The following is a 26,256-nucleotide window of genomic DNA, read 5'->3' on the forward strand; positions in this document are numbered from 1 at the left end:
GTATGCTATAAGTTATGGGCTGAGATTACTATTCGATCCGAAAGGATAACCTGTGAGATACTGCCCACCCATTCTTTTAAGCTTTAAGCTTAAGATCCAAACCTATCCAATGTGGGATTGTACACGACTAAAAGTATACAAATTTTATGTTAGATGCATCTACCCACGAGCGTATGAGTATCTACACGCTAATGTGTCTCTCTCAATCACATGGCCTATCATATGGCGAGAAGGACATATATAATGAATGAATATTACCTCTCAAGTTTTATTCATAATAGGCATAGAAATGGTATGACATATGATTCGTGATTTGACCCCTCCCTTCCATTTTTTCATACCGAGCTTGACTTCATCCACTGTATATCATCTGAATTTAATCGAATAACTAATGAAATTTCAAAATTGTCATAAGGTTGTAAATGACAAAAAACATAATGACGAAAACACATGAAAAATAATATAGTTTACCAAAAAAAAATTAAGTCCATTTGGTAGTTTTTTTTTTTTTACCATTTGGTAGTTTAAGCTACTAATAATCTATTGCATAGAAGTTTTTTTTTTCGATGTAGTTACAGTTATATCCCTAACAAAAGAAAATTCAAAATTGTAAATTTTAAAACTCATAAATCTTCTAAACCCTACTAAATCATACCTAAATACACTCAAATAAGCATCAATCAATAAAAAACCAAGTAGTAAATAGAGAAAAAGTTTGTTAGCACTTATGAGTACTACTGTACTACACTACAATAGTCGATCAATCAGGCCTTTCATTGATTAATCCACACTATTCTAGAACTAATTGCATTTATATCCCTAACCGAAAAAACTCATAATTTTAGATCTAAAACTCATAAATCTCTTATAACCTACCAAAAATCATATCTAAACACACTAAAATAAGGCATAATCATTTTAAAAAAATTGAACAAAACATGTATAATATAAGGAAAATTATAAATTATATATATACTAATAGGTTTTTATAAATTAAGTAATTGTACTCATATTTCTGTCTATCCCGTAATGTAATAGGTTTTCAATTTCGATTCCAACGCTTGGAACAAAAACACAATCAAAGTTATTGGTAATATTTCCTATTATATTTTCTAATTTGGTAATTGACACATATCAATATAATAGGAAAGATATGTGTCATAATTATGTGCCAATATTTCCTATTTCTCAACGTTTGATAATTTTTCCTATTATATTTTCTAATTTTTCAATATTGCCAAATAATGAAAGAATATATATGGTAATTTTTACATTCCAAATTAACTATGGAATAGAAATATCACCCCTCTTATGGTATTTCTATTCCTCATTTTTTATGGAATTGGTTTACAGTCAACTAAGGTCAATTTTTTAGTTTTGTTTCCTTTCTAGTCAACCAAACATCAAGTCTTCCTGTAATGGAATACGATTCTCATTCCAAGTTTTAGATTACGACCAAACAAACATGGCCTAAAAGGCGTGAGGGTGGAGCACTGTTCATTAATGTAGCTTAAGAACATTGCTCTCCCTCTTTTGCTTTTTTTTTTTTTTTTTTTTTTTTTTTTCTAGTTGATTGTCAGTGTAATTAGTGGGATAAGTTGGACCTGTTTTGGTCATTTCCCTCCCTTTCTCCTTTTGCCCCTGCCTTTTCCCTTTTTTTACGCCTCTTACCATCGCTTTTGTCCTTCTCTGTTTCCCCTCTCAGTTTTTTTTTTTTTTTTTTATCTACTTGCCATTGTGAGAATAGTGGGGTTGGGTATGCCTTTTTTGGTCTTTCACACACTATTCTCACAATCTCTCCATAAAACTCTCTTTTTTCCTTTTTTTCTTGATTATCCACTTGAGAAATTTCAATTAAATAAATATACAAATTTATGCAAGGGTGCTGTGTTATTTTTTTCATGGATTTTTAATAAGCACTATAATAGTGATCCTTGACAGATATTATATTCTTTTAAAAAAATTTAACACAGAAATAATCATTACCAAATTAAAGTAAACTTGCATGAAAATTGATTTTAAAAAGCTCTAAAAAACTTTAAAAATACATGGACAGTTTAAATTTGAATCACATATCAAAGGCCAAATAGTGAGTCGGCAAGTGAAAAAAGAAAAATGATCAATGAGGTAAGTGTTGGTTTTGACAATATGAATAAGAGGGTTTGACCTGTTGGAACAATTTTTTTTTTTTTTAAGTAAGTGGTGATTTGAAACATTACTTTTATTATTTTTATGACCTATTTTGAGTGTTTATAAATATATAACAGTCATTATTTTTATAGTTTGCTAGATCACATGTACTACTATTAGCTCAATTTCTTATTATTATTACATAATACATTATTATTTTATTATGTTGTTGCAGCCTCAGGTTATCACAGTTGTGCTAAAGGTTCACATGCATTGTAATGCATATCCTAACATAATAACTAGTATATAAAACATACTATGAATCCACATTTTGTAACTTCAACTTGGTAAAGAAATATTGTTGTCACTATTTATAAATATATTTAGATTTCCATGTATATGTAAAAAGTCTTATCTTTGTATTAAATTTTTTTAAACTTTCCATCATACTTTTATTAACTTTCTACACGTTTTATAGGCTTTTAACACCCGCGGCATCGTGCGCGGGCACAATTTCTAGTACACCTTATACACCATGGCATTGGGAAAAGATACAAAATGAGGGCTGCTATCTGTACATACTTTTTTTTCTTTTTGCACACTCTTTATAAAAAAAAAAAAACCCAAAGGAAAAGATCACCTTGCCCCTCCCCTCTTTTTATCTCTTTCTTTTTCCCTCACCCACACACCCCCACCCCCACCCTTACCCTTTATCTTCTTTTTCTTCCCCCCACCCCGGCCACTTCCCTCCGAGCCCTCCCCTCCTCTACGGCTCCTCTCTCCCCGCCGCCTCCCAGGCCCCCCACCCTTTCTCTTCTTCTTCTTCTTCTTCCCCCCACCTCAACCACTTCCCCCCGAGCCCTCCCTTTATCTCCGGCTCCTCTCTCCCCGCCGCCTCCTTGCCCATTCTCTCTCCCCGAAACCCAACACATACCTTTCTCTCTCTACTTCCCTCTCTCCTCTTGCCCTGCAGATAGCCAAAACTTAAAAAAATAAAAATTGCAGGAAGTTGCAGCCACTGTCCAAGACGCCAAGAAGAAAGGGAGAGAAGAGAGGGAAAATGAAAGGGTGGTCGCCGAAGCTGGATAGACATACAGAGAAAGGGAGAAAGGAAAGCGGGGCAGGGATGGGGTGGGGCAGTTGCCAGGGATGGTGGGCTGCTCGACGTGGTCGGATATGAGGTATGTGTCAGAGAGAGGAAAGGTGGGGAGGGAGGTGGTCGGGGATGAGGTATGTGTGGTGGTCGGGGATGGGTGTATGCAGTGTTTGTTTTTAGGAATGGTGTGCAAAAAGAAAAGAGATGGGGGCAAAGTGGTCTTTTTCCTTGATTTTTTTTTTTAATGTGTGTAAAAGAAAAAACATGGTGTACAAGTAGCGGCCCTCTACAAAACAAGCCAAAAAAGAAAGAGAACAAAAACCCATGACCATCAATCGAGGAGAGGGCCGATTGGACGCGATAAAAAGTGAAATAAGGCCTAAAAAACTATCCGTAACCCGGCCCATAAAGACAGTAGCAATTAAGCATTACCACCCGACCCGATTAACTACAACGATTGGCCGAATCCATTGCCATCAACTTCAACGAGCTCGACAATTTGCAGCAAAAGAAAATCAGAGAGTGAACAAGCTCATTTGCATTAGCAATGGCGAAGGAACCAGAAAAATCCTCACAGGAGAATCCACCCCTATCTTCCAGCGACTCCATAAGCCACAGTGCCCAAACCCTAGGGCAATCCGCTAGGCTGTGGATCGACTATGCGGTCGAGCAGTCTCGGCTTTACCAGAAGACCATAGAAGAGACATTCGAGTCCCTCATGGAAGCTTCTAGGTCACGTTTCTCTGAGATTCGATCCACCTCCGCTGCTCATTTCAGCCAAACCATTGTAAGGACAGATTCCCTCAGTTCTCGTTTTTTCTTTTTTTAATTTTCTGTTTGGTTCATTAGAAAACGTGGAAAACAATGCACAACGAATGAAAATATTTAATCCATTATTTAAGCATATTTTATTTTTAAATTTTACTATTTTAGACTGGTTGGTTCCGAGATAAGTAAAGAAAAAACTTGTGTATTTGTAAGCTCTCATTTTAATATCAAATAGTCACTGCAATTTCAATGTTTAAATTGTTGAATTCTACATTTATTTTCCATGGAGGAAAATTTGAATAAAGAAATTAGGATTGCAATTATGCATTTATTGTCTGTATACTGTTGATTCGGATAATTGGAAATTTATTTGCACCGTGCAAAAAGTAATGTTTTTAGTCATTGTTTTCATGAATGCACACCAAGCACCTTGTTTTCTAGGATATAAAGGTGTCTTTTTAAAAATTTTAATTTTATTTGGATTTAAGCAGTGTGAAATATAAACAATTTCAACATTTTTTCTAGCAACCAATTGGGAATAATTTTTTTTTTTCCTTTTTCAAGGAAATTATCATTAACAATGGGTTTATAGTTATTTGAGTTGGAATATCTGTATGTAGGACTCCTTGGAAGATGTCAAGTCTAATTATAGTGCTTATGAGGATATTTTATTTGCGAAGATTAAAGGTTAGTGTTGATTTATCAATTTATTTTATTTTTTTAAAAGTTGAGTTTCTGGTTTCTGTATGTTTAGAAGTGTCTATTTACACTTATTTGGTGCAGAGGGTGTTCTTGTTGCGGCTTCACATCCAATGATTACATGCGGAGTTACTACTGGTTTAGGGTTTGTGGTTCTCAAAAGTAAGGGTTCAAGTTCTTTAGCACATTATACCATATTTATCAGTTTTCGAAAGTTGGATGCGTTCAAAATTCAGTTGCTATGTAGACCATTAAAGCTTTAAACATTCTTATAGAAATTCAAAGCTTTGTTTTATTTCCTATTCTACTACATAAGAAAAAAAAAAAAAAAAAACCCTGAGATGTTGAATCTCTTGGATGTCACTGGTATAGATGACCTGCAAAACCTGCACATGCAAGTTCAGGATTCTATATTAGATTCCATCCTAAACAATGGACTGCATTGTAGATCTGATCCCAATTTAAGTTGTTAGAAGTTTTCCTAAATATCAAGTTTAAACCCATGTACATTGCCCATAATTACCTTGTTATCTGCAGGACCACGGCGCTTCTTGTACCACAAAACCTTGCGCCTTTTTGTGAGTGAAGAGGTAAGCATGGATGCTATTTAAGACACATTCCAGTTGTATTTCTAGCATCACCAACTCCTTTCACAGAGAGAGTGAATGTTCTCATTTAGGGCACTGTGTAGCTATGTAACAATGACCCAAGAGATGAGTGTAGTATTTTATGGGTGTGGTCACTCCTCATTTTAGTATGTATTCTTTAATCACATGTACTATTGTTGCCTGCAGTCTTGGCATTCTTTCACCCAATGTTTAGAAAGGTTGATTCATACTTTTTATTTGTAATGGAGAAAAGAGAACAAGAAAACGATAAGGAATTAAATCTAAACCATGAGGTACTATTTTCCTTTAGAGCCAATTGAGCTGATATGATAATATCCCAAAGATTAACAGTATCATGTGCATTTAGATGGATTTAAGAATGGATTTTTTTTTTTGGTCATGAACTAATTGCTTTGGACTTGTTTACGATGATTCAAGTAATTTGGAATGCTTTCATCCCAACAATTGTGATGTTGTGCTGCTATGTATTTGGTGCTTGATGTTTCTATTTGAGAGTGTGGATAATATAGCATAATGTAGCAAGCACATGGCACATAGTTATAATATCATATGTGGAAATTCGCTTCAACACTTGTTTCTGGGTGCAGTCCTTACTTTCCAGAGCTGATGCTAAAGTAAAGGAGTTGAGACATTCCACTGACCTTCTAAAGGCTGAAAGTGAAAAATTAGTGGTAAACTCTCTCTCTCTCTCTCTCTCTCTCTCTCTCTCTCTCTCTCTCTCTCTCCCTCTCTCCCGCCCTCCCTCTCATTAGTCTTGATTGACGATGAGGAATTCTTAGATTATGTGATAAAAAACCTGTGGATGCTTTTCTTAGTTTTAGCTCCTCTATTGGTTGGTTGTGACTTATGGGAGGGAATATTTTTAATGATAAGATATATTTTTGGAAAAAACATAGGCACACTCTTGTGCAAAGGACATGTATGAAGATTATTGGATGTCCTTACCAGTTAGCAAAGTATGAATACTAAGTAGAATAAATCAACAAGAATATTCTTTCCTGAAAATAAGTAAGATGTGTTGCCTTTTTTTTCAATATGGAATTTTTGCAGATGTAAAGTTGTCACCCTGACATCACGTCGAGATAATTTGAACTTATCATACATTTTTTGAATTTACTCACACAGTCACACCAAAGGTTTGACAAATGGAACTTATGGGTACCTGTCAAACTGTCTACCTGAGTAACCTTCCTCAACTTTTCAAAAGGTCTGCCACTGGCTCCCACAGAACCTGACACACACTAAACTGGAAAACAGTAAAGTTCAAAGGTCTGATGTCACCTGAAAAGTGACAATGGATGAGAAAGATTTTCCTATGGGCATCCAATACAACTTTTAGGTAGAGATCGGATGCCACCTGACAATGAATGAGGAAGATTTTCCTTTGAGCATCAAATACAACTTAGAGGTAGCCTACCAAATTAATGGGCAAGAAAAACTGTTGCTTTAACAAACTGAGAAGGATGGAATCATTCTTCTATTAACATGAGCAAAATTTTGACTACATGATCAAAGTATAACTTGACTTGAGGAAGAAAATACTGTCAAAAGGCAGACATACACTCTGGTTGATAGAATAACATTTGTACATTAATAAATTGAAATAAAAGACTTTTAAAAAGAAAAGTTAAGTAATTGTTTATATAATGGAAGGTCCTGTTCAATTTTGTGCATCAAGTTTCTTGTCTGTCTAACTTAGGACCTGGAATGGCCGGGGTTGATATTGTAATGTGACAAGTCTATGAAGCTGTTGTTGCAGGACAATATGTCCATTCATGTATTCAGATGGTGATGGTCATATGTGTTTGCTATTTAGTTGATGCCTTGGAGGAATACACCAAAGACTTCATTGGCTACTAAATGTGAGAACAATTGTTGCGGAGGTTAGTTCTAGCAGTCAGTGTTCATCATCTCTAGTAGTGACATTAGGTGAGGTCTATCCTAGAGAAAAAAAAAACCTAGTATTATTTGAAGTTGCGAGAGCTACTTTAAGCCAAGAAGTGCAGTGCTGATTGTGAGAAATTATATTATGTTGCTAATCCCAATATAAACAAATGAGAATGATTGAAAGCTGAGAAACAGGCCTGCAATGAACTGTCACTGTTATGGTTATGTGGCTGAGAACATCTGAATATTGAGAAAGCAGGATTGTGAAAGAACGAAAAGAGAGAAGAAGAAAATGAAAACATATTTGAAGAGAGGGACTAAAATATTCTTATGTGTAGCTCTTGTTTTAGATGTTTATTTGTCTACTCAACAATCTTCATGATATGTTGATGCTCGTCTATTGCGAGCGACCGATCAACTGGGAAAAGAAAAAAAGACAAAGAAGAGTTTACTCTTTAGACATGACAAATAAGATTAGGTCAGCTGCAAATTTTGATAGATTACAAACTCACTTAGGTGGATTTTAACATAGAATTTTGCCTTATGCCTATTTTGATGTTTCAAGTTATCGCTTGCTATATTGAGCATCATATTTAATCTGAGCAAGAATGCATAAGAATCCAACTCATTGTATAGTTATTGTTTTCAGAAGAGGGCAGTACATGCTGAAGAGGAATTGATACGGGGATGGACGAAATTCGGGTTTGAATTTATAAAAGCGGAGCTGTTATATTCCACTCCATTTTCCATTCTTCTTACTTTTCATATTCAAACTTTTATTCAATGGCAGACAAACAGGGAAACAAATCGAAAGTGTGATTCACTCAACTTATAAGATTGAAAGACAAGTTGAAGGTATGCAAATACTTTTAACTCTAAAATTTGTTGACATTAAGCAATTAAAGTGGAGTAAAAATGAACCATTTTGCTTATGTTGCTTCTACATTGTTTTTCATTGTATCAGGTTTTAAAGATTCCCTTGGAGAACTTCCTAGAAGAGAAGCATCTCTGTTCCGGTCACAAGTAAGTTCTTGATCATAATTATATGTGGAATATCATATGTGGAAATTCGCTTCAACACTTGTTTCTGGGTGCAGTCCTTCCTTTCCAGAACTTATGCTAAAGAAATGGAGTTGAGACATTCCATTGACCTTTTAAATGCTGAAAGTGAAAAATTATTGGTAAACTCTCTCTCTCTCTCTCTCTCTCTCTCTCTCCCCCTCTCTCCCGCCCTCCGCCTTCCCTCTCATTAGTCTTGATTGACAATGAGGAATTCTTAGATATTGTGATAAAAAACCTGTGGATGCTTTTCTTAGTTTTAGCTCCTCTATTGGTTGGTTGTGACTAGACCTGGCAAACGGGTCGTTTTTTGCGGGTATGCGTCAAACACGACACAACTCGTTAAGCTGAATAGGTTAACACGACATGATCCGTTAAGCAACGGGTGACAAAAACCTCAACACGAACACGACACGAATTAAAACGGGTGAACACAACACGACCCGTTTAACCCCTTAAAAATTACTATTTTTTAAACACACTTATAATTAATATATATCTTACAATAAATCAGAAATTATAGCCTAAAATTCAATCCAAAGTTTCAAAATAAATAATAGGCTTAACAACCCAAAATTCAAAACAAAGTTCCAAAATAAATAACAACCCAAACTTTAATACAAATTATACAATGTTCCAAAATTAAATACAATGTTCCAAAATTACAGCAAAAGAGAAAACAAACAAGTAAATGAAATTATGAAATATCTGATGCACATGAAGACTCAAAATGTTCTAGGCTTCCAGCCATAATGTAAATATTTTCATTCTTCCAGACTTCCACACCAATAACTTCTCTAATTCTTTCCTGAAACAGAACACATATGAGATTGGATACAATACTTTTCAATTGCATTAATCATCAATAGAAATATTACAGCCACAACAATAGAAATACAGGCTATACAGCACCTTTCATCAATCAATAGAAATGCTATTAGAGCATTGTCCAGATCTGGTTCCACTATCCTCATTAGTCAAATTTAAAACATCTTCAGTAAGTTGTTCCAAGTCAGCACATTCTTTATCTAAAACTAAGCATAAATAAAAAAACCAATTACAAATATTACTTATGAGAATAAAAAAGAAACATACTAGTATAATGATACATAAAATTTACCTCCCTTGCCAAAAATCCAATCTCGAGTACATAACAAAGCTTGAACAGTTTCAGGCAATAATGAACTACGATATTGATCTAGTACTCTACCACCAATACTAAAGGCTGATTCGGATGCAACAGTGGAAATAGGAATTGTTAGCACATTGCGAGCTAAATGAGAAAGAATAGGATAACGAAATTGCTCCATTTGCCACCAAGAAAGAACATCCAACTCTTGCTTTCTATCTAGCCTTTCTTCATCAAAATACTTATCCAATTCGGTTTTTGTACTTGAAGCTACACCATTGTTATAACTATTATCAAAATCCTACAAAGGTTTATAAAAAACATGAAATTATCAAACAAGCACTTATAAAAAAAAAACAAACAATTATCAAACAAGCAATTACCTCAAAAATGATGTCTCCATCTTCTGTATGACTAGCTGTCTCATTCCTTGGACGAGTTGAATTAACAAGATGAGGCAGATTTTGTACATACAAATCAAAAAGAGAAGACAATGTGTCACTAACACTTTTGAATTCATAAGAATCTTGACCATAAAGCTTGGTATAAGCCCATTCTACGAACTGCAATTTATAATGAGGATCCAAAATAATTGCAATTGCAAGAATAAAACTGTAATCTGACCAATACTTTTGAAACTTTAAGTTCATAGAAGTTCCCAGCCTTCTCATGAAATCATCCCTATCTTCCATGGTTGATTTAATACTGTGTTGGATTATGAACACTTTAGGGAAGAATAAATTTGATGTGGGGTACTTTGTTCCAGAAAATAAGCAAGTAACTTCATAAAAATACTCCAAAAATTTTGAAATCTTCCCTATTTTATCCCACTCTTCTGTAGAAGGGCAAAAAATGAAACTTGAATCACTTAACCTTAGATTGATAAAAGCACACTGATAAACAAGTGCATTATCAAGCATGGTGTAGGTTAAGTTCCACCTAGTAGGCACATCTTGTCTTAAGCCTCTCCTATTACCTACTATCCCTACTTGTGCAACACAATCAAAGAACTTTTGTTTTCTCCCAGCTAAACCCTTTATATATTTGATGCACTCACGAATCTTTATCACAGAGGGATCAATTTCTTTAAGTCCATCTTGAACAATCAAGTTTAAAATGTGAGCACAACAACGAACATGAAAGAATTTACCATTCATTAATAGTAGACCTCTAAAGTTCAATTGATTCTTCAAATGTTCAACAAAACAATCATTTGCAGAAGCATTATCCAAAGTAATAGAAAATAATTTCTTCTCAATCCCCCAATCAGTTAATAATGAATTAATTTTTTCACACAAAGCAACACCAGTATGTGGAGGGGGCGTACGACAAAAGTTTAAAATCCTTTTATGCAATCTCCATTCTTGATCAACAAAGTGGGCTGTAAGAGTTAGGTACCCATCAGTGGTCACAGAGGTCCATAAATCAGATGTTAAGCAAATCTTTCCTGGAACCATACTTAACAAATTATCAAGTTTAAGTTTTTTCCTTTTGAACATTCTTAAAACACATGCCTTTACAGTATTTCTACAAGGCAGCTTGATATCAGGGGATATATATGCAAACAAAGCTCTAATGCCCTCATATTCAACAAAGCTAAAAGGCAAATCATGTTTGATAATTGCTTCTATCAATAAATCCCTAAATTTCTCATGCTCAAATTTTGGGGATCGCAATCCAGATTGTGATAGCATTAATTGCTGCAAATCACCATGTGTTTTCTTAGGACAATTTTTCATGTGCCTCAACATATTACCCGTCCCACATTGACTATCACAGATATATATCACACCACATTGTCTACATTTAGCACGCTTCTTTTTATCTGGACTCATAGGCAGTAGTTCAAACAAAGTCCAAGCATGAGATCTTAATTTACGCTTACTTACTGCTATGCCTCTACCCCTTTTGTTTGTAGGGCTTGTATCTGTTGTCGTAGCATCTACATTTGCAGCACTTTCATCCACATTGTTTCTCACTGAAACTTCACTAGACTCTTCATCAATATTACTTGTGGGATTCATCTGCAATAAACATTTAATAGTTATATGTAAAAACAAGAATATCAAGCTAAGCAATATTACTCTTAACTCGCAGCAAATGAACTCTGCTATAGCTAAGCATGAAAGTATTTCACTTGATATATGAAAGTCTAACACACACATACAAATCACAATTCACAAATAGTCAAATACACAGTGATGTGAGATTACTTCATAACATATTTCACTTGATTTAACATAATAGAAATGTGAGATTACTTCATAAATCATAGGTATTGATGTACTGGTTCGAAGTACCTTTGACTCTTTGAGGGTTTGAGTCTTTGATTTGCAACGAGAGAAATGAGAGACCAGATGATGTTGCTGAGAGCTGGAGGGATTGACTGAGACAGAGGGAATCGATCAATCAAGAGTCGAGACTCCAGAGATCAGTGAGAGGCTGAGAGCTTGAGAGTTGAGAGATTGACTGAGAATCAAAGAGGGTTTCTGCCTTATGATGTCGAGAGAGAGAGAGAGAGAGAGAGAGAGAGAGAGAGAGAGAGAGAGAGAGAGAGAGAGAGAGAGAGAGAGAGAGAGAGAGAGAGTTGCGTGACTGTGTGAGACAGTCACAGAGAGTGATTCTGGGTTTGAGGATTTCTGCCTTATGATTCTAGATTTGTCGAGATTGAGATCGAGAGTGAGACATAGAGTGATTCTGGCCTGGGTTTGAGGGTTTCTGCCATTTGGTTCGCCGACGGCTCGTTCTTCTTCTCCGAGTCTATCACATCTAGGCTCCAGTCTAGACCTTCGACACCCGAAGCCTCCGATCCGAGCTCCAGTGAGAGGCTAAGACTGAGAGCTTGGTGCTTGTACTGAGAAGTCTGAGAATGAGTGAGAATGAATGTGACTATGTGAGATTGTGCTTTGTGAGAGAAAGATTGAGAGAGATTAGCTTTAGAGAGTGAGTGTGAGTCGAGGGGGGGGGGGGGGGGAGGCGGCTGAGTGCTGCAGTGCTGAATGAGTGAATGAATTAGGTTTTCAGGTAGGCTGGAACTTTAGTTTTGTTAAGTGTCTAAAATTACCTAAATGCCCTTATGCTTAACGGGTCTAATGGGTTTCGCGGGTTGGCACTGACACGACCCGTTATCTTAACAGGTTGTTATTGGGTCAACACGTTTTTGACACGACCCGCTAACCTCCAACCCAAACCCTCAAATTTACGGGTCGTTCCGGGTCGTGTTAACGGGTCGTGGGGTATTTTGCCAGGTCTAGTTGTGACTAATGGGAGGGAATATTTTTAATGATAAGATATATTTTTGGAAAAAACATAGGCACATTCTTGTGCAAAGGACATGTATGAAGATTATTGGATGTCCTTACCAGTTAGCAAAGTATGAATACTAAGTAGAATAAATCAACAAGAATATTCTTTCTTGAAAATAAGTAAGATGTGTTGCCTTTTTTTCAATATGGAATTTTTGCAGATGTAAAGTTGTCACCCTGACATCATGTTGAGATAATTTGAACTTATCATACATTTTTTGAATTTACTCACACAGTCACACCAAAGGTTTGACAAATGGAACTTATGGGTACCTGTCAAACTGTCTACCTGAGTAACCTTTCTCAACTTTTCAAAAGGTCTGCCACTGTCTCCCACAGAATGAAGTGGATTAACACCCCCTGTGATCTTGTCCTTGATGTATTCTAGAGTTAAAACAGATATAGCAAACAACACACAATATGACAGCAAAAGTAAACACAAAGAACACCAAGATTTGTTATCAAGGTTCGGCGAACTTTGCCTACGTCCCCGTGTGATCCTTAGAGAATCACAGCTGCACTATGTATAGAATAAGAGTACAAGAACTTATTGAAACCCTAGACTACCCAACTCGCAACCGCTCTCCTCTTTTGCACAAATAGCTCTCATGTTTTTCCCTCTTGAAAAACCCCTTCCTTGAAGCCACTCACCCTTGAGTCTCTAACCCGAGTCTCCCTTTGAGTTTCTTCCCTAGAAGTCTCTAGCTATTCTTATTAATTTCTATGAGACTTGCAGCAGCCTATTTATAGAGCATAGACTTACCAATTACAATATGGATTCCTAATCCTAATAGAATTAGGTAGTCTACCTATTAGCTAATTCTATTCCTTTGTACACAAGGAAAACCCTTTAGAACTCCTTCCCACACTAGGAAAGTCTTGCGCAAGTTCTATTTGTCTTCCAAAATCGTACCCCACTAGGAAAACACCAAACTACCCCACTGCCCAGTCTCCTTATTGCTCTTGGCCAAACCTGTAGCTTCCTCCAGAAATTTCCGACGAGACAAAAAAACACAACAATCTCCACCTTGACGAGTCGGAACCAAAGCCATGAATGTTGTACCTTCGAGATATTCTCTAGTCTTGAAGTAGCCTCGAACAAACCTCCAAGAACCCCTTCACATTGGCAAAAAAACCTATTGCCTCAATGCACCTTAAGTGAGAAGGTGCTCCACCTCAATCAACTAACTTTGAAGATTGAGCAAGCTCAACCCGAGCTTGTACCTTCGAATCTTAATTGCAGCCTCAAGATTCTCTTCGCCTTTTGTTTCATAAACCCATTCATAGCCAACGTTCTCCTTGGATTTAGGAATCAACTTCCAATCGAAGTTCCTTTGTAGAGACAACCTAGCACACCTCCGACGTTCCCATTCCTTGCTCTCATAAGCCCCCTTGAATGTAGTCGGATTTCCCTTACTAACACCATAGTAATCTCTGTCCTTTTCCCACCAAAACTTGTGAGTTAGCTTGATGGTACTTTTGGGCTTGGACTGCCTTGTGCTCTTTTGCTCCACCTGTTCTTGAACCTTTGTTGATTGTTGTTGTTGTCCAAACTCTTCAACCCTTGTGTCATGCTCCACTAGCTCAGAGATGGCCTTCTCTTGAACTGAATTTACCTTCATAACCACCTTGGTTGCCTTCATGGTTGCATCTTCCTTAACAACAATCAAACATTCCTCATCTTTCTTGACTTCCCTTGCTGCATCTTTGAAGTCAATCTTTGATGAATAACTAACCAAGCAACAATCATGGTTTGTTGCTTCTTCTTCCTTAGCCGTAGCACTTATTTGATGAGACTCTTCCTTTGTGAGATGATGCCCTTGCTCTCCCTTGTTACAATGCTCCATGAGCTCAACATCCAAGCTCTCTTTGGTAGACGCAGCTACTCCACCTATCACTGTAACCCCGGAAAGCTTGTAGAGATTATTAGATTGCACAACTCCCTTCAGGATCACACTTGATCCTTTTGAGACTTGGAGCTTCCCTGCTCTAGACTTGAATGCATACCCATTCTTCCCTAGAGTTCCAAGAGAGATAAGATTTCTCTTCAATGTAGGAATATATCGCACATTCCCAAGCAACCTAACAATTCCATCTTGTATCTTCACCTTGACTGTGCCAACGTCATGAACCTTGCACACAGAGTTATCTCCCAACAAAACTTTGCCCTCACTAGATTCCTCATATGTATGAAACCACTCCTTGTTTGCACACATATGAAAACCACATCCGGAGTCCAAATACCAAGCATGTGGAGTAGAATTTCCCGAAGATACCATCAAAAGCTCCCCATCGTCGACCACGACGTTACTTGAGTTTTCAGTCCTTTTCTTCTTCTTCTCCAGCCATATCTGGCAATCCCTTTTCCAGTGGTCTAGTGAACCACACTCGAAGCAACCACCTTCTTCATCGGAATTATTGGATTTCCCGTTTTTGCTAGATCTGCCCCTCCTTTCCTTCCCTTCCCTCGACTCTTCTCCTTGCCCTTAGCATAAAGGCCTTGTGATGACTGAGTGCCTTCGGTCAAATCATCTAACTTTGCATATGACTGAAGCACTTGCACCACGTCATCAAGCTTTAGAGTCTCCTTTCCAAACATCAAAGTTGTTCGGAAGTGCTTGAAAGAAGATGGCAGGGATCTCAGCAAGATGATAGCCTTATCATCATCCTTGTAAACTTCTTCGACCTTGTCGAGATTAGCTATGCAATTCTGAAATTTGCATACATAATCCGCTACATCTCCACCTTCTTCTAGTCGAAGTCCGAAGAGTTCATCCTTCAAGAAGAGTTTATTGGACACCGTCTTGCCCATATAAACACTCTCTAACTTGTCCCATGCTTCTTTTACTGTCATCGCCTCTGTGATGTGAGACCTCACGGCTTGTGAGGTGGATCTCTATTGAACTCTTGGCCTTCTTAAGAACCTTGTTCCATGTTCCTTCTGACGTGATTGTCGGCTTCTCACCAAGAAGTGCATCATCCAGATCCTGCTGCACCAGCACGTTCTTCATCATCTGTTGCCAATGTGTAAAATCATCCTTGCCATCATATGGCTTCAGAGCAGGCCTTAAATCCCCTAAGTCCATACTTCGACCTCCTCTAGACATCGCAGAAACCTTCTAGCCAACTTGGCTCTGATACCAATTGAAGTGAATTAACACCCCCTGTGATCTTGTCCTTGATGTATTCTAGAGTTAAAACAGATATAGCAAACAACACACAATATGGCAGCAAAAGTAAACACAAAGAACACCAAGATTTGTTATCGAGGTTCGGCGAACTTTGCCTACGTCCCCGTGTGATCCTTAGAGAATCACAGCTGCACTATGTATAGAATAAGAGTACAAGAACTTATTGAAACCCTAGACTACCCAACTCGCAGCCGCTCTCTTCTCTCTTGCACAAATAGCTCTCTTGTGTTTTTCCCTCTTGAAAAACCCCTTCCTTGAAGTCACTCACCCTTGAGTCTCTAACCCGAGTCTCCCTTTGAGTTTCTTCCCTAGAAGTCTCTAGCTATTCTTATTAATTTCTATGAGACTTGCAGCAGCCTATTTATAGAGCATAGACTTACCAATTACAATATGGATTCCTAATCCTAATAGAATTAGGTAATCTACCTATTAGCTAATTCTATTTCCTTGTACACAAGGAAAACCCTTTAGAACTCCTTCCCACACTAGGAAAGTCTTGCGCAAGTTCTATTTGTCTTCCAAAATCGTACCCCACTAGGAAAACACCAAACTACCCCACTGCCCAGTCTCCTTATTGCTCTCGGCCAGACCTGTAGCTTCCTCCAGAAATTTCCGACCGAGACAAAAAAACACAACACAGAACTTGACCCACACTAAACTGGAAAGCAATAAAGTTCAAAGGTCTGATGTCACCTGAAAAGTGAATGGATGAGAAAGATTTTCCTATGGGCATCCAATACAACTTTTAGGTAGAGATCGGATGCCACCTGACAATGAATGAGGACGATTTTCCTTTGAGCATCAAATACAACTTAGAGGTAGCCTATCAAATTAATGGGCAAGAAAAACTGTTGCTTTAACAAACTGAGAAGGATGGAATCATTCTTCTATTAACATGAGCAAAATTTTGACTGCATGATCAAAGTATAACTTGACTTGAGGAAGAAAATACTGTCAAAAGGCAGACATACACTCTGGTTGATAGAATAACATTTGTACATTAATAAATTGAAATAAAAGACTTTTAAAAAGAAAAGTTAAGTAATTGTTTATATAATGGAAGGTCCTGTTCAATTTTGTGCATCAAGTTTAATGTTTGTCTAACTTAGGACCTGGAATGGCCGGGGTTGATATTGTAATGTGAAAAGTCTATGAAGCTGTTGTTGCAGGACAATATGTCCATTCATGTATTCAGATGGTGATGGTCATATGTGTTTGCTATTTAGTTGATGCCTTGGAGGAATACACTAAAGACTTCATTGGCTACTAAATGTGAGAAGAATTGTTGCGGAGGTTAGTTCTAGCAGTCAGTGTTCATCATCTCTAGTAGTGACATTAGGTGAGGTCTATCCTAGAGAAAAAAAAAAAAAAACCTAGTATTATTTGAAGTTGCTAGAGCTACTTTAAGCCAAGAAGTGAAGTGCTGATTGTGAGAAATTATATTATGTTGCTAATCCCAATATAAACAAATGAGAATGATTGAAAGCTGAGAAACTGGCCTGCAATGAACTGTCACTGTTATGGTTATGTGGCTGAGAACATCTGAAAATTGAGAAAGCAGGATTGTGAAAGAACGAAAAGAGAGAAGAAGAAAATGAAAACATATTTGAAGAGAGGGACTAAAATTTTCTTATGTGTAGCTCATTGTTTTAGATGTTTATTTGTCTACTCAACAATCTTCATGATATGTTGATGCTCGTCTATTGCGAGCGACCGATCAACTGGGAAAAGAAAAAAAGACAAAGAAGAGTTTACTCTTTAGACATGACAAATAAGATTAGGTCAGCTGCAAACTTTGATAGATTACAAACTCACTTAGGTGGATTTTAACATAGAATTTTGCCTTATGCCTATTTTGATGTTCCAAGTTATCGCTTGCTATATTGAGCATCATATATAATCTGAGCAAGAATGCATAAGAATCCAACTCATTGTATAGTTATTGTTTTCAGAAGAGGCAAGTACATGCTAAAGAGGAATTTATGCAGGGATGGACGAAACTCAGGTTTGAATTTATAAAAGCGGAGCTGTTATATTCCACTCCATTTTCCATTCTTCTTACTTTTCATATTCAAACTTTTATTCAATGGCAGACAAACAGTGAAACAAATCCCAAGTGTGATTCACTCAGCTTATAAGATTGAAAGACAAGCTGAAGGTATGCAAATACTTTTAACTCTAAAATTTGTTGACATTAAGCAATTAAAGTGGAGTAAAAATGAACCATTTTGCTTCTGTTGCTTCTACATTGTTTTTCATTGTATCAGGTTTAAAAGATTTCCTTGGAGAACTTCCTAGAAGAGAAGCATCTCTGTTCCGGTCACAAGTAAGTTCTTGATCATAATATTGCACTTCATTACTTCTTTCTTCTACTGAAGTCAAAAAGATCAAAGTACTTAAACTCAATAATAAGAAAACCACTAATAAAAATGACATTTTAACATGCATCATCTTGGCATGTTACTCACAGAGGACAAAAATAAATCTCCCTGTCCAAGTCCTCTGCTTTTCTGAAGATCCGCTGACTTGTATGAAATATTCCCGGTTAGGAAATTTATGTACACTTTTGTATACAAGTGCTCATCTTGGGCTGTCTGGCTGGCAGGTTTCCAAACTAGCTTCTGAGGCAAAGAAAGAAAGGAATGATTTGACAAAGGAGGTCACAAAGATTAGCAGCAGGCTAGAATCTCAGTCTGAGAATTCTTTTACTGGCATTTCCTCATTAGAATGACATCATCCAAGTGTCAATAAGTGAAAGAAGTAAAGTTCTTGTAACATTTTGCTCATGAGTTTTGTAGAAGGCAGTATTGCTTAAGAATACAAATTTATCGGTTTCTCATTCTCTCCCCCTGGCAGGGAGATATAGGTCATAGAGCAAAAGTTTGAGTTTGTGATTTCCACCACTGGCTGATACTCAACTACAGAACTTACCAAACTTGCTGTATGACGAAAAACTTTCAAGATTTGCACTTGGTGTACCTATTTCAATTCGTAAGATTTTAACTTCTGCTATATTTGGAACCTTGCATTCCAAGAAACTAATGCCTTGGCATAAATTAGTATGCTATAAGTTATGGGCTGAGATTACTATTCGATCCGAAAGGATAACCTGTGAGATACTGCCCACCCATTCTTTTAAGCTTTAAGCTTAAGATCCAAACCTATCCAATGTGGGATTGTACACGACTAAAAGTATACAAATTTTATGTTAGATGCATCTACCCACGAGCGTATGAGTATCTACACGCTAATGTGTCTCTCTCAATCACATGGCCTATCATATGGCGAGAAGGACATATATAATGAATGAATATTACCTCTCAAGTTTTATTCATAATAGGCATAGAAATGGTATGACATATGATTCGTGATTTGACCCCTCCCTTCCATTTTTTCATACCGAGCTTGACTTCATGCCTTTACAAGTCAATGGCTTTATATATATATATTTTTTTTATCGTTAAATGTTGAGCCTTTTAAAAACCCCAATTTGTGCTTTGGATTCATTACAGATGCCCAACTGGCTCTTGCAAGCTTCCATTCATCGAATGCCAATGCCCCAATCACCTGAATCTCTGATCTAATCTTTCCTTTTTAGCAAGAGAAATGTGAAGGAACCGTAACAAAAGAAAAGAAAAGAAGGAGAAATGTGAAGTGTGAAGTGTGAAGTGGTTCAGAGAAGAAAAGATAGAGAGAATATTCGGTCAGCCTCATCTGCCGCTTTATCACGTGCAATTCCACCCCCATCACGCCGGCTGCGTTTAAAAAAAAAAAAAACAGCAAGGCATTGGCATTGGCATTGGCATTGGTAGTTGAAATTTGAACGTATTTAAAACCCCCCCCCACCGGCCCACCCCAAAGTTCAATAAATAAAATTAAATACATTTAATTTAATTTATACTCAACAAAAAAAACTTTTGAATTTTGATAAAACAACCAGAGATGTAGTAGAAATGTTACTATCCCATCCCAATTTCACATTCAAGACCCGTCACTGATACACCGACACGTGTGTTACACGTCAGCAGACTTGAAACCCATTGTGGTGAAGATAGAATTGCTGCTGCTCTTGCTCTTGTTGCTGTTGTGGCTCTTCTCGGTGGTTGTGTGGCCGCGAAAGCTCTTTTTGGCGACGGAGCTCCATGACCTTGCGGTGCGAGTTCGAGTGCTGAGTCAGCACGAAAGTGGGGCTCGCGGCGGGTCGGTATTCGGGCACGAGCCGACCCGACTTGTATCTCACGCCGCAGGCATTGCAGAGCGTCTTCGGGCCCATTGGGCCGGCCCGCCACTGCGGGGTTTTCTCCGACGCGCAGTGCGCGCACCTGCGCGTCGTCGTGGAAGCTTCCGCTGCTTCTCGCTTGGGCTTGGGCTTGGGAGAGTTGGGCTCGGATGGGCCGGCCCAGGTTGAGTCGAAATTGGCAGCACTGGCTGGTTTGGAGCGCTTGGTGCGGACTCGGCTTGTGGTGGAAAACGACTTGTCGTTTTGAGGGAAGGAGAGGGATCCGGAGAGCTCGGCGGTGGGGAAGTCGGTGAAGGAGTCGTCGACGAAGCGTGACAGCCACTCCAGCTCCGCCACATCATCACTCTAGAAATCCACCCAAAAATAAATAAATAAATATCCCAAAATTAAAAATAAAAAAAAATTACAACAAAAAACTCAATTTTTGTAAAAGGGGAAATGTGGGCATACGGGGAGACAGAGGTCGTTGGAGAATAAGTCGGTGGAGGGAGGGAGAAAGAGGGTGGGGTTTGGATGGTGTTGAGGCGGTGGAGGGTGGTGGTGGTGGTCGGAGTCGGTGGAGGAAGTGGAGGAGGAGAAGAGGTCATCGTTGGACAAGTCGAGAAGGTCGTCGATGGGAAAGTAGTCTTGCCCAGCTGATCCGTACATGCCCTCCATTATTCTTGATTTCTGTATTTCAAGTTTTTGGGTATACACAGACAGACAAAAAAAGTGAGAAAGTGAAAGAAGAAAATGGGTCTCCGGCTCTCAGCTCTCTAGCAAACTCAGAAGCCCAGAGAGAGAGAGAGAGAGAGAGAGTGAAGAGGGATTGATATATTGAGGGAGGAGGGAGCAGAGGAACGTGAAGTGAGAGTGAGAGGGAGTGATTGAGGGGGTTTTTAATTCGTGTCTTCTGCCATGCTCTGCTGCAGTGACTGCACTAGTGACTAGTGCTGCTGCAACCCTCCAAAGCCAGTATGGATAATAAGTTAATGACATTGCAATGCATTGTTTATTATATTCATCATGATGCTGATGCTGATATGGAAACCGCCAAGTGCATGGACGATTTCATGCAATCATAGACACATGGCTACTTCATGCAAACCCAACACTGTGCCACTGTGCCAATAGTGAATTTACTGTAGTGTTAGTTTATGAGTTTTGAGAAATGTGTGTAAAAGGAGTGCCAGATTTATAATTCTTTTTGAAAAATTCTAACAATATGATGTAGACACACTGTGTGTGATACCAAAATTCTAAGTGCTAGCTAAGTAACAAATGTTCTTATTAGATAGTAGAGGAGAAAAATTCTCTCTCTCTCTCTCTCTCATATATATATATATATATATTTCATCCATAATTTCATACTCTGCTCATAAATGTTTAGATGACTACTTAAATTTCAATTCAAAAATTCTTTTATATGTGCTTAAGCGATAGTGGGAGAGGGGCTGAGAATCGAATACAAGACTTTAGGTGTAAGAATAAATACTCTTAATTACTGAGCTACTATACATTAATTTCAATAATCAAAATTTAATGAATAATTAGTAGCTAATTACACTAAAGCATAGTTGGAAGTTAATAAATAAGTATCAAACATAATTTTTTATATTGAAAAAAGGATAAAGGAATTCAATTCATTTACCAGATGCTACCAGCTGAATAAGAGGAAAGATACATGGGAATTCCCTCAAGTCAAGCTGAACACATACTTCGAAGCTTATTCCCAGTACCTTAAATTGATGAAAACCATCAATGATCAATCTTGGTAGAGCCAAAAGTTTAATAAATAAATGTTAAGCAAAAAAATTAAAGTAAATAGCTGGAAGTAAATCCACAATCATCGTACTTATGTCAATACCTTCCTCTCGAATTGAGTAACAATAAATATTTTTGTACTGTATTTATGAATCACAACGTAATCTATTTACGAGCAATGTTAGAAGCCATATATTTATTTTATAAATTAATATCACGACTCATCAATTTGTTATGTCATAAAATCTCATCACATGCTTATATAGAAAAACCATATAAATATAAGGTCCATTGATTTTAGGTACCAAATTATAATGTTTTTTCATTTTAACTACCAAAACATTTATGTTATTTTACTTTAGGTACTAAATTTCAATTTAGGTACCAATTTTAAAAAACATAGTTATATCGAACTGTGACTGTCTAACAGTTATAACTTTTTTATTGATTTGTTGTTTTTTCAATATTTGCAAGGCTTAAACTTTAATGTTTAGTCTTTGAATTATATGACTTTATCCCCCAAGCCTAAATAAAAAAGATTAAACTTTTAAAAATTTTGAATTTTTATAAATTTGAAACAGTCACAGTTCAATCACAACTGTGACTGTTCGACAATCACAACTATATAACAAACTGATTTGTAATCTAGTCCAAAATGTCTTACTCTAAGTTAGTACCTAAACTAAAACAAATTAGTGTCTTGCTATTTTACTGAAAAACTATTGATATTTGGGATTTAATCCTAATTTTCTAATAAATATACCCATGACAAAACAAAAATTAAAACAAAATTGTATGAATTGGCCAAAAATATGTCATCCACCCGCAAGAGATGGATATAGATTGAGGATTCCAATTCCCAAACATGTAATAAGGGTCCACGCTTTAAATATTTATAAATTATATATAGTGGATTAAAAATTGTAATTGATATGGGCTAGCTAGTAACATGTGTAGGTCAACTTTTGTATTTATTTATGTTTTCATGAGCCTCGTATACTCCAATTTTATTCAGGTTTTATTATCAAATTATGTGATAATGTGAAATGAGTTTTGTAATTATATATATGTGACCTGTCACAACTCACAAACTTTGTTAGTACCAACCGGCTGCATTTCATAAAATAATCAATCGGCTAAGATTTTGGGATTGGTAATGAGAAGTATTATAAGTTTAAATCCTCCAAAGTATTGATTTGATACACATGTATATGTTTATCACATCTCGATATATATGTTTATTTACATATATACGAGATGAGCACAATCTAATATGTCTCTTTAAATTACCTTTCAATTACTTATTAGTTATTACCCTATTATAATTAAGTCACATCCAATATCATCCTCTAAATATTTAAAGAACTGGTTCGAAAGGAGGAATTAAATCAGACTAATTTGAATGGTCGCATGAAGAGAGAGAGAGAGAGAGATAGACATAGGTGAGGGGCTCATAGGCTCATAGAACATAAAAATTCAGCATAATAAATGAGAAATGGACAGGGAATGGCGTAGAAGAATGTGAAACAAAGACTAACAAAATAGATTGAGACGTCTGTTTCCATTTTTATTATCCCTCTGACGCCACCCCAACTACTTCTCTCTCTCGGGCTCAGCTCATCCCATAGCTGCTGCTATTACTTCACCAAGGTACACCGACAACTTTTCCAGCTGTTCATTTTATTTTATTAATTTGAATTATATAAACACACAACAATATGTCCAATAAAAAATTCTACAGTTCAGAGCTAAAGTATGTTATGACTTATGACTTGCGGCTGGTATTTCTCACCGATCAATCGAAAAAAATCGCCTCTGCCACCGATTCGAACTAATTGGTTCAGTTATTTTCTTACTTTGTCGGTTTATGTCGGCGGAAAGGATTGAACTGCCACCATTGGTGGTCAAAATTGACAGCCTCCCTCCTGCGATTCAGTCATCGATATTGAGAAATCGGTTCAGTTCGGTTACTTATGAGGATCATTCTTAAAAACGGATTCACATTTTTATTCTTAGTGTATAAATCATTTTTCTATAAATTTGTTTATATAACATGCGGTAATTGCATGTATATAATCTCCTAATAATAATAACGTGTGTTGTGCCTTGGATGATTGCAAAGTAATTGGAAATCTCACAAAGGCATAAGCATTCAATTTTTTTCCTTGGAAATACATTCAAATTTAAGACCTTGCAGTCAATGAGAATGTAGATTATGAGAGTTTTCGTTGCCAACTAAAAAAAAAAAGGAATGATGTGTGTGGGATATATATAAGAGTCATTCTAATTTTCCCTGCTAACTATCAATATATTTAGGTATATGATGCTTAATCCACGGGCTAATAAGGTTATTCTAGTGTATCGAGCTTAGTGTTTTGAAAAATGGGTACGATGAAAATAGTAGTATAATTACATATCAAGAATACATCTTAAGTGTGTGAGACTCGAACACTGAGACATAAACTTTTTTTCATTGTAGATTTTGAATCAAAGGGATAATATTAGAGACATTAATTATTATCTCAATTAAACAATATATACGTAAGTAAAAGTTTATCATATCATTTTAGTGAACAGAAATTAAAATAATAATAGTTGTCTATAATATTATTGGAATCAAAATTTCTTGCTAGGAAGCCTACAGATTTATACTTGGCATTGGAATCAAACATTCTTGGATAGTTGGATGATTTCAGATTAGTTGAGGCTCTTTTTGATCAATTGTTATTAGTGCGATGATATATAAATAATGGATTAATAACTTTTGAGTTAGAATTAAAATAAGCACGTGTTTGAAGCAGAAGGTGAGGGTGGTGGAGAGGCAGTAGGCAGTGGGCAGTGGGGTAGGTTTAGATTTTTGTATACCCTAGCCATTAGGTGGGTTGCATATGAGAAAGAAAACCAAGATTTTGCAGGCCGTACGGTGCGTCACTTCTCTTTGAGAAAGTACGTCTCTCCTTTTCCTTAATTTTGCTGTCCATTCATTCATTGATTGATTTGTTCGATACGTACATATCTGACGTGTAATCTATCTTGGCCTCACTGTCCATAATAACTCCTTTTTTGTTTCCACATCAGCATAACTAGTTTTCGAGAGTGACTTTTGCACAGATTTGATTGATTGGTTAGGGTCTTACAATTTTTATAAATTCTTTTGTAAATTATAATGATTTTTGTGAGACAGACTCATTCAAGTGGAGTAAAATTTTGTAATTAGCGAGAGCTCAGTACGGATTTATTGATGTGTATATTATAATTTAGTTTAAAAATTTGCTTAAAATTATGAAGCTAAATTTTAACATAATACATTTATTAAGTTTATTTTATTTTCTAAAAAAAAATGAGGTGAAAAAATGAAAATTTATTCTTAAAATATTGCATAACATTCGGTAACAGGTGTACATGTTGGTTGGTGTACACCTGATCAAATATGTTATGTGAGAATTATTGAACAAAACTAAAATGAGATGAGCTTTGTATAAAGGTTAAATAAACTTACTTTTATGATTTATTTTGGATCCACAAAATCTATGCTGTTTTTGCTAATTTACTTTTCTATTAGAGTGAGGGTTCAGTGCATTGCATATTTAAAGAAATTGTATTCATTATACAAAGATAAGCGAAAACCATGAAGTATAACCCAACTAATAGGAGGGGAAGTACTAGTACGAGGAATTATCCCTTGGTGTGTCGTGCATAAGATCTTGTTTTCCATGCGCACACAATGTGATCAAATTTATAAATTTTCTTATAAATAGAGAATTTTAATGCAAATTATCTTGTTTTCCATGCACATACATTGTGAACAAAATCGTAAATTTACCTATTCATAGAGAATTTAAATGCAAATTATTCTCTTCTTTAGTGAATTTTTTTTAATAAATATCTATTCTCATGCTTATATATGCCTAGCTTTCTCATTCTTATAATAGAGTTTATACTTTTTTCTTTATTTCATTTTCTTGTGATCCTTACCATGAACTTCGAAGATATCAACTCTTCTATACATTAACGTAACAAATTTGACTGGAACAACAAGAGTATACATGTTGCTTAACAATAACTTAATATGTGAGGAGATAGTGTGATAATAAAAGTGAAGAACATATACCCTATTTACAACCAAGCTTTTATGATGCATTGACATTAAAATGCTGGGAAATTGAAATTAAATTACTAAGATTTTTGGCATTAGTGAGAGAGGCACCTCGAATCACGTGACAATGACAGAAAAAAATGGTGATCCCGAAGTAACGCATCATTGCATATTTGCATGTGCATGCTCATGTGCTCATTAAACGTGATCGACAATTAAAATAATACGATAATTATTATTAATGGTTTCCATTAATATTCCTATTTAATTTTTTTAATTGCAAA

General features: G+C 36.4%; 3 protein-coding genes across 4 annotated transcripts; 1 reads left to right on the top strand and 2 right to left on the bottom strand.

Annotated features, from left to right (window-relative positions):
- Positions 1 to 3,702: 3,702 nt before the first annotated feature.
- Positions 3,703 to 18,907, top strand: LOC147290873 (RGS1-HXK1-interacting protein 1-like). 2 transcript variants are annotated; one of them, XM_086236614.1, is made up of 14 exons: positions 3,703 to 4,013; positions 4,615 to 4,681; positions 4,778 to 4,855; positions 5,231 to 5,283; positions 5,910 to 5,993; positions 7,859 to 7,911; positions 8,000 to 8,064; positions 8,174 to 8,232; positions 8,307 to 8,390; positions 17,846 to 17,898; positions 17,987 to 18,051; positions 18,161 to 18,219; positions 18,499 to 18,653; positions 18,750 to 18,907. In XM_086236614.1, exons 1-13 carry the CDS (start codon positions 3,774 to 3,776, stop codon positions 18,622 to 18,624), a joined length of 1,086 nt encoding a protein of 361 aa, XP_086092740.1. In that variant the 5' UTR covers positions 3,703 to 3,773; the 3' UTR covers positions 18,625 to 18,653; positions 18,750 to 18,907. The 2 variants fall into 2 exon arrangements, with proteins under 2 accessions (XP_086092740.1, XP_086092739.1); XM_086236613.1 differs by having other exon boundaries at positions 18,499 to 18,907.
- LOC147290874 (zinc finger BED domain-containing protein RICESLEEPER 2-like) lies at positions 8,435 to 11,968 on the bottom strand. The gene is made up of 3 exons (XM_086236615.1): positions 9,781 to 11,968; positions 9,389 to 9,698; positions 8,435 to 9,296 (listed from the first exon to the last, which is right to left on the bottom strand). The coding sequence occupies exons 1-3, from the start codon at positions 11,560 to 11,562 to the stop codon at positions 9,187 to 9,189; spliced, it is 2,202 nt and encodes a 733-aa protein (XP_086092741.1). The 5' UTR covers positions 11,563 to 11,968; the 3' UTR covers positions 8,435 to 9,186.
- A 1,007-nt stretch (positions 18,908 to 19,914) lies between the features above and the next one.
- On the bottom strand, positions 19,915 to 20,823 carry LOC147290875 (GATA transcription factor 4-like). The gene is made up of 2 exons (XM_086237839.1): positions 20,584 to 20,823; positions 19,915 to 20,478 (listed from the first exon to the last, which is right to left on the bottom strand). The coding sequence occupies exons 1-2, from the start codon at positions 20,788 to 20,790 to the stop codon at positions 19,915 to 19,917; spliced, it is 771 nt and encodes a 256-aa protein (XP_086093965.1). The 5' UTR covers positions 20,791 to 20,823.
- Between the last annotated feature and the right edge of the window lie 5,433 nt (positions 20,824 to 26,256).

The sequence above is a fragment of the Dryas octopetala genome, chromosome 3 (assembly GCF_963921425.1).
Source record: "Dryas octopetala chromosome 3, drDryOcto1.1, whole genome shotgun sequence".
Taxonomy (NCBI): domain Eukaryota; kingdom Viridiplantae; phylum Streptophyta; class Magnoliopsida; order Rosales; family Rosaceae; genus Dryas; species Dryas octopetala.

Coding starts and splice junctions, on each gene's coding strand:
- LOC147290875 (XM_086237839.1), bottom strand. CDS start 20,790: ATGGAGGGCATGTACGGATCAGCTGGGCAAGACTACTTTCCCATCGAC. Junction 20,479..20,583: donor CCAACGACCTCTGTCTCCCC/GTATGCCCACAT, acceptor GTGGATTTCTAG/AGTGATGATGTGGCGGAGCT.
- LOC147290873 (XM_086236613.1), top strand. CDS start 3,774: ATGGCGAAGGAACCAGAAAAATCCTCACAGGAGAATCCACCCCTATCT. Junction 4,014..4,614: donor CTCATTTCAGCCAAACCATT/GTAAGGACAGAT, acceptor ATCTGTATGTAG/GACTCCTTGGAAGATGTCAA. Junction 18,052..18,160: donor GATTGAAAGACAAGCTGAAG/GTATGCAAATAC, acceptor TCATTGTATCAG/GTTTAAAAGATTTCCTTGGA.
- LOC147290874 (XM_086236615.1), bottom strand. CDS start 11,562: ATGTGTGTGTTAGACTTTCATATATCAAGTGAAATACTTTCATGCTTA. Junction 9,699..9,780: donor ATGGAGACATCATTTTTGAG/GTAATTGCTTGT, acceptor AAACCTTTGTAG/GATTTTGATAATAGTTATAA. Junction 9,297..9,388: donor TTGGATTTTTGGCAAGGGAG/GTAAATTTTATG, acceptor GCTTAGTTTTAG/ATAAAGAATGTGCTGACTTG.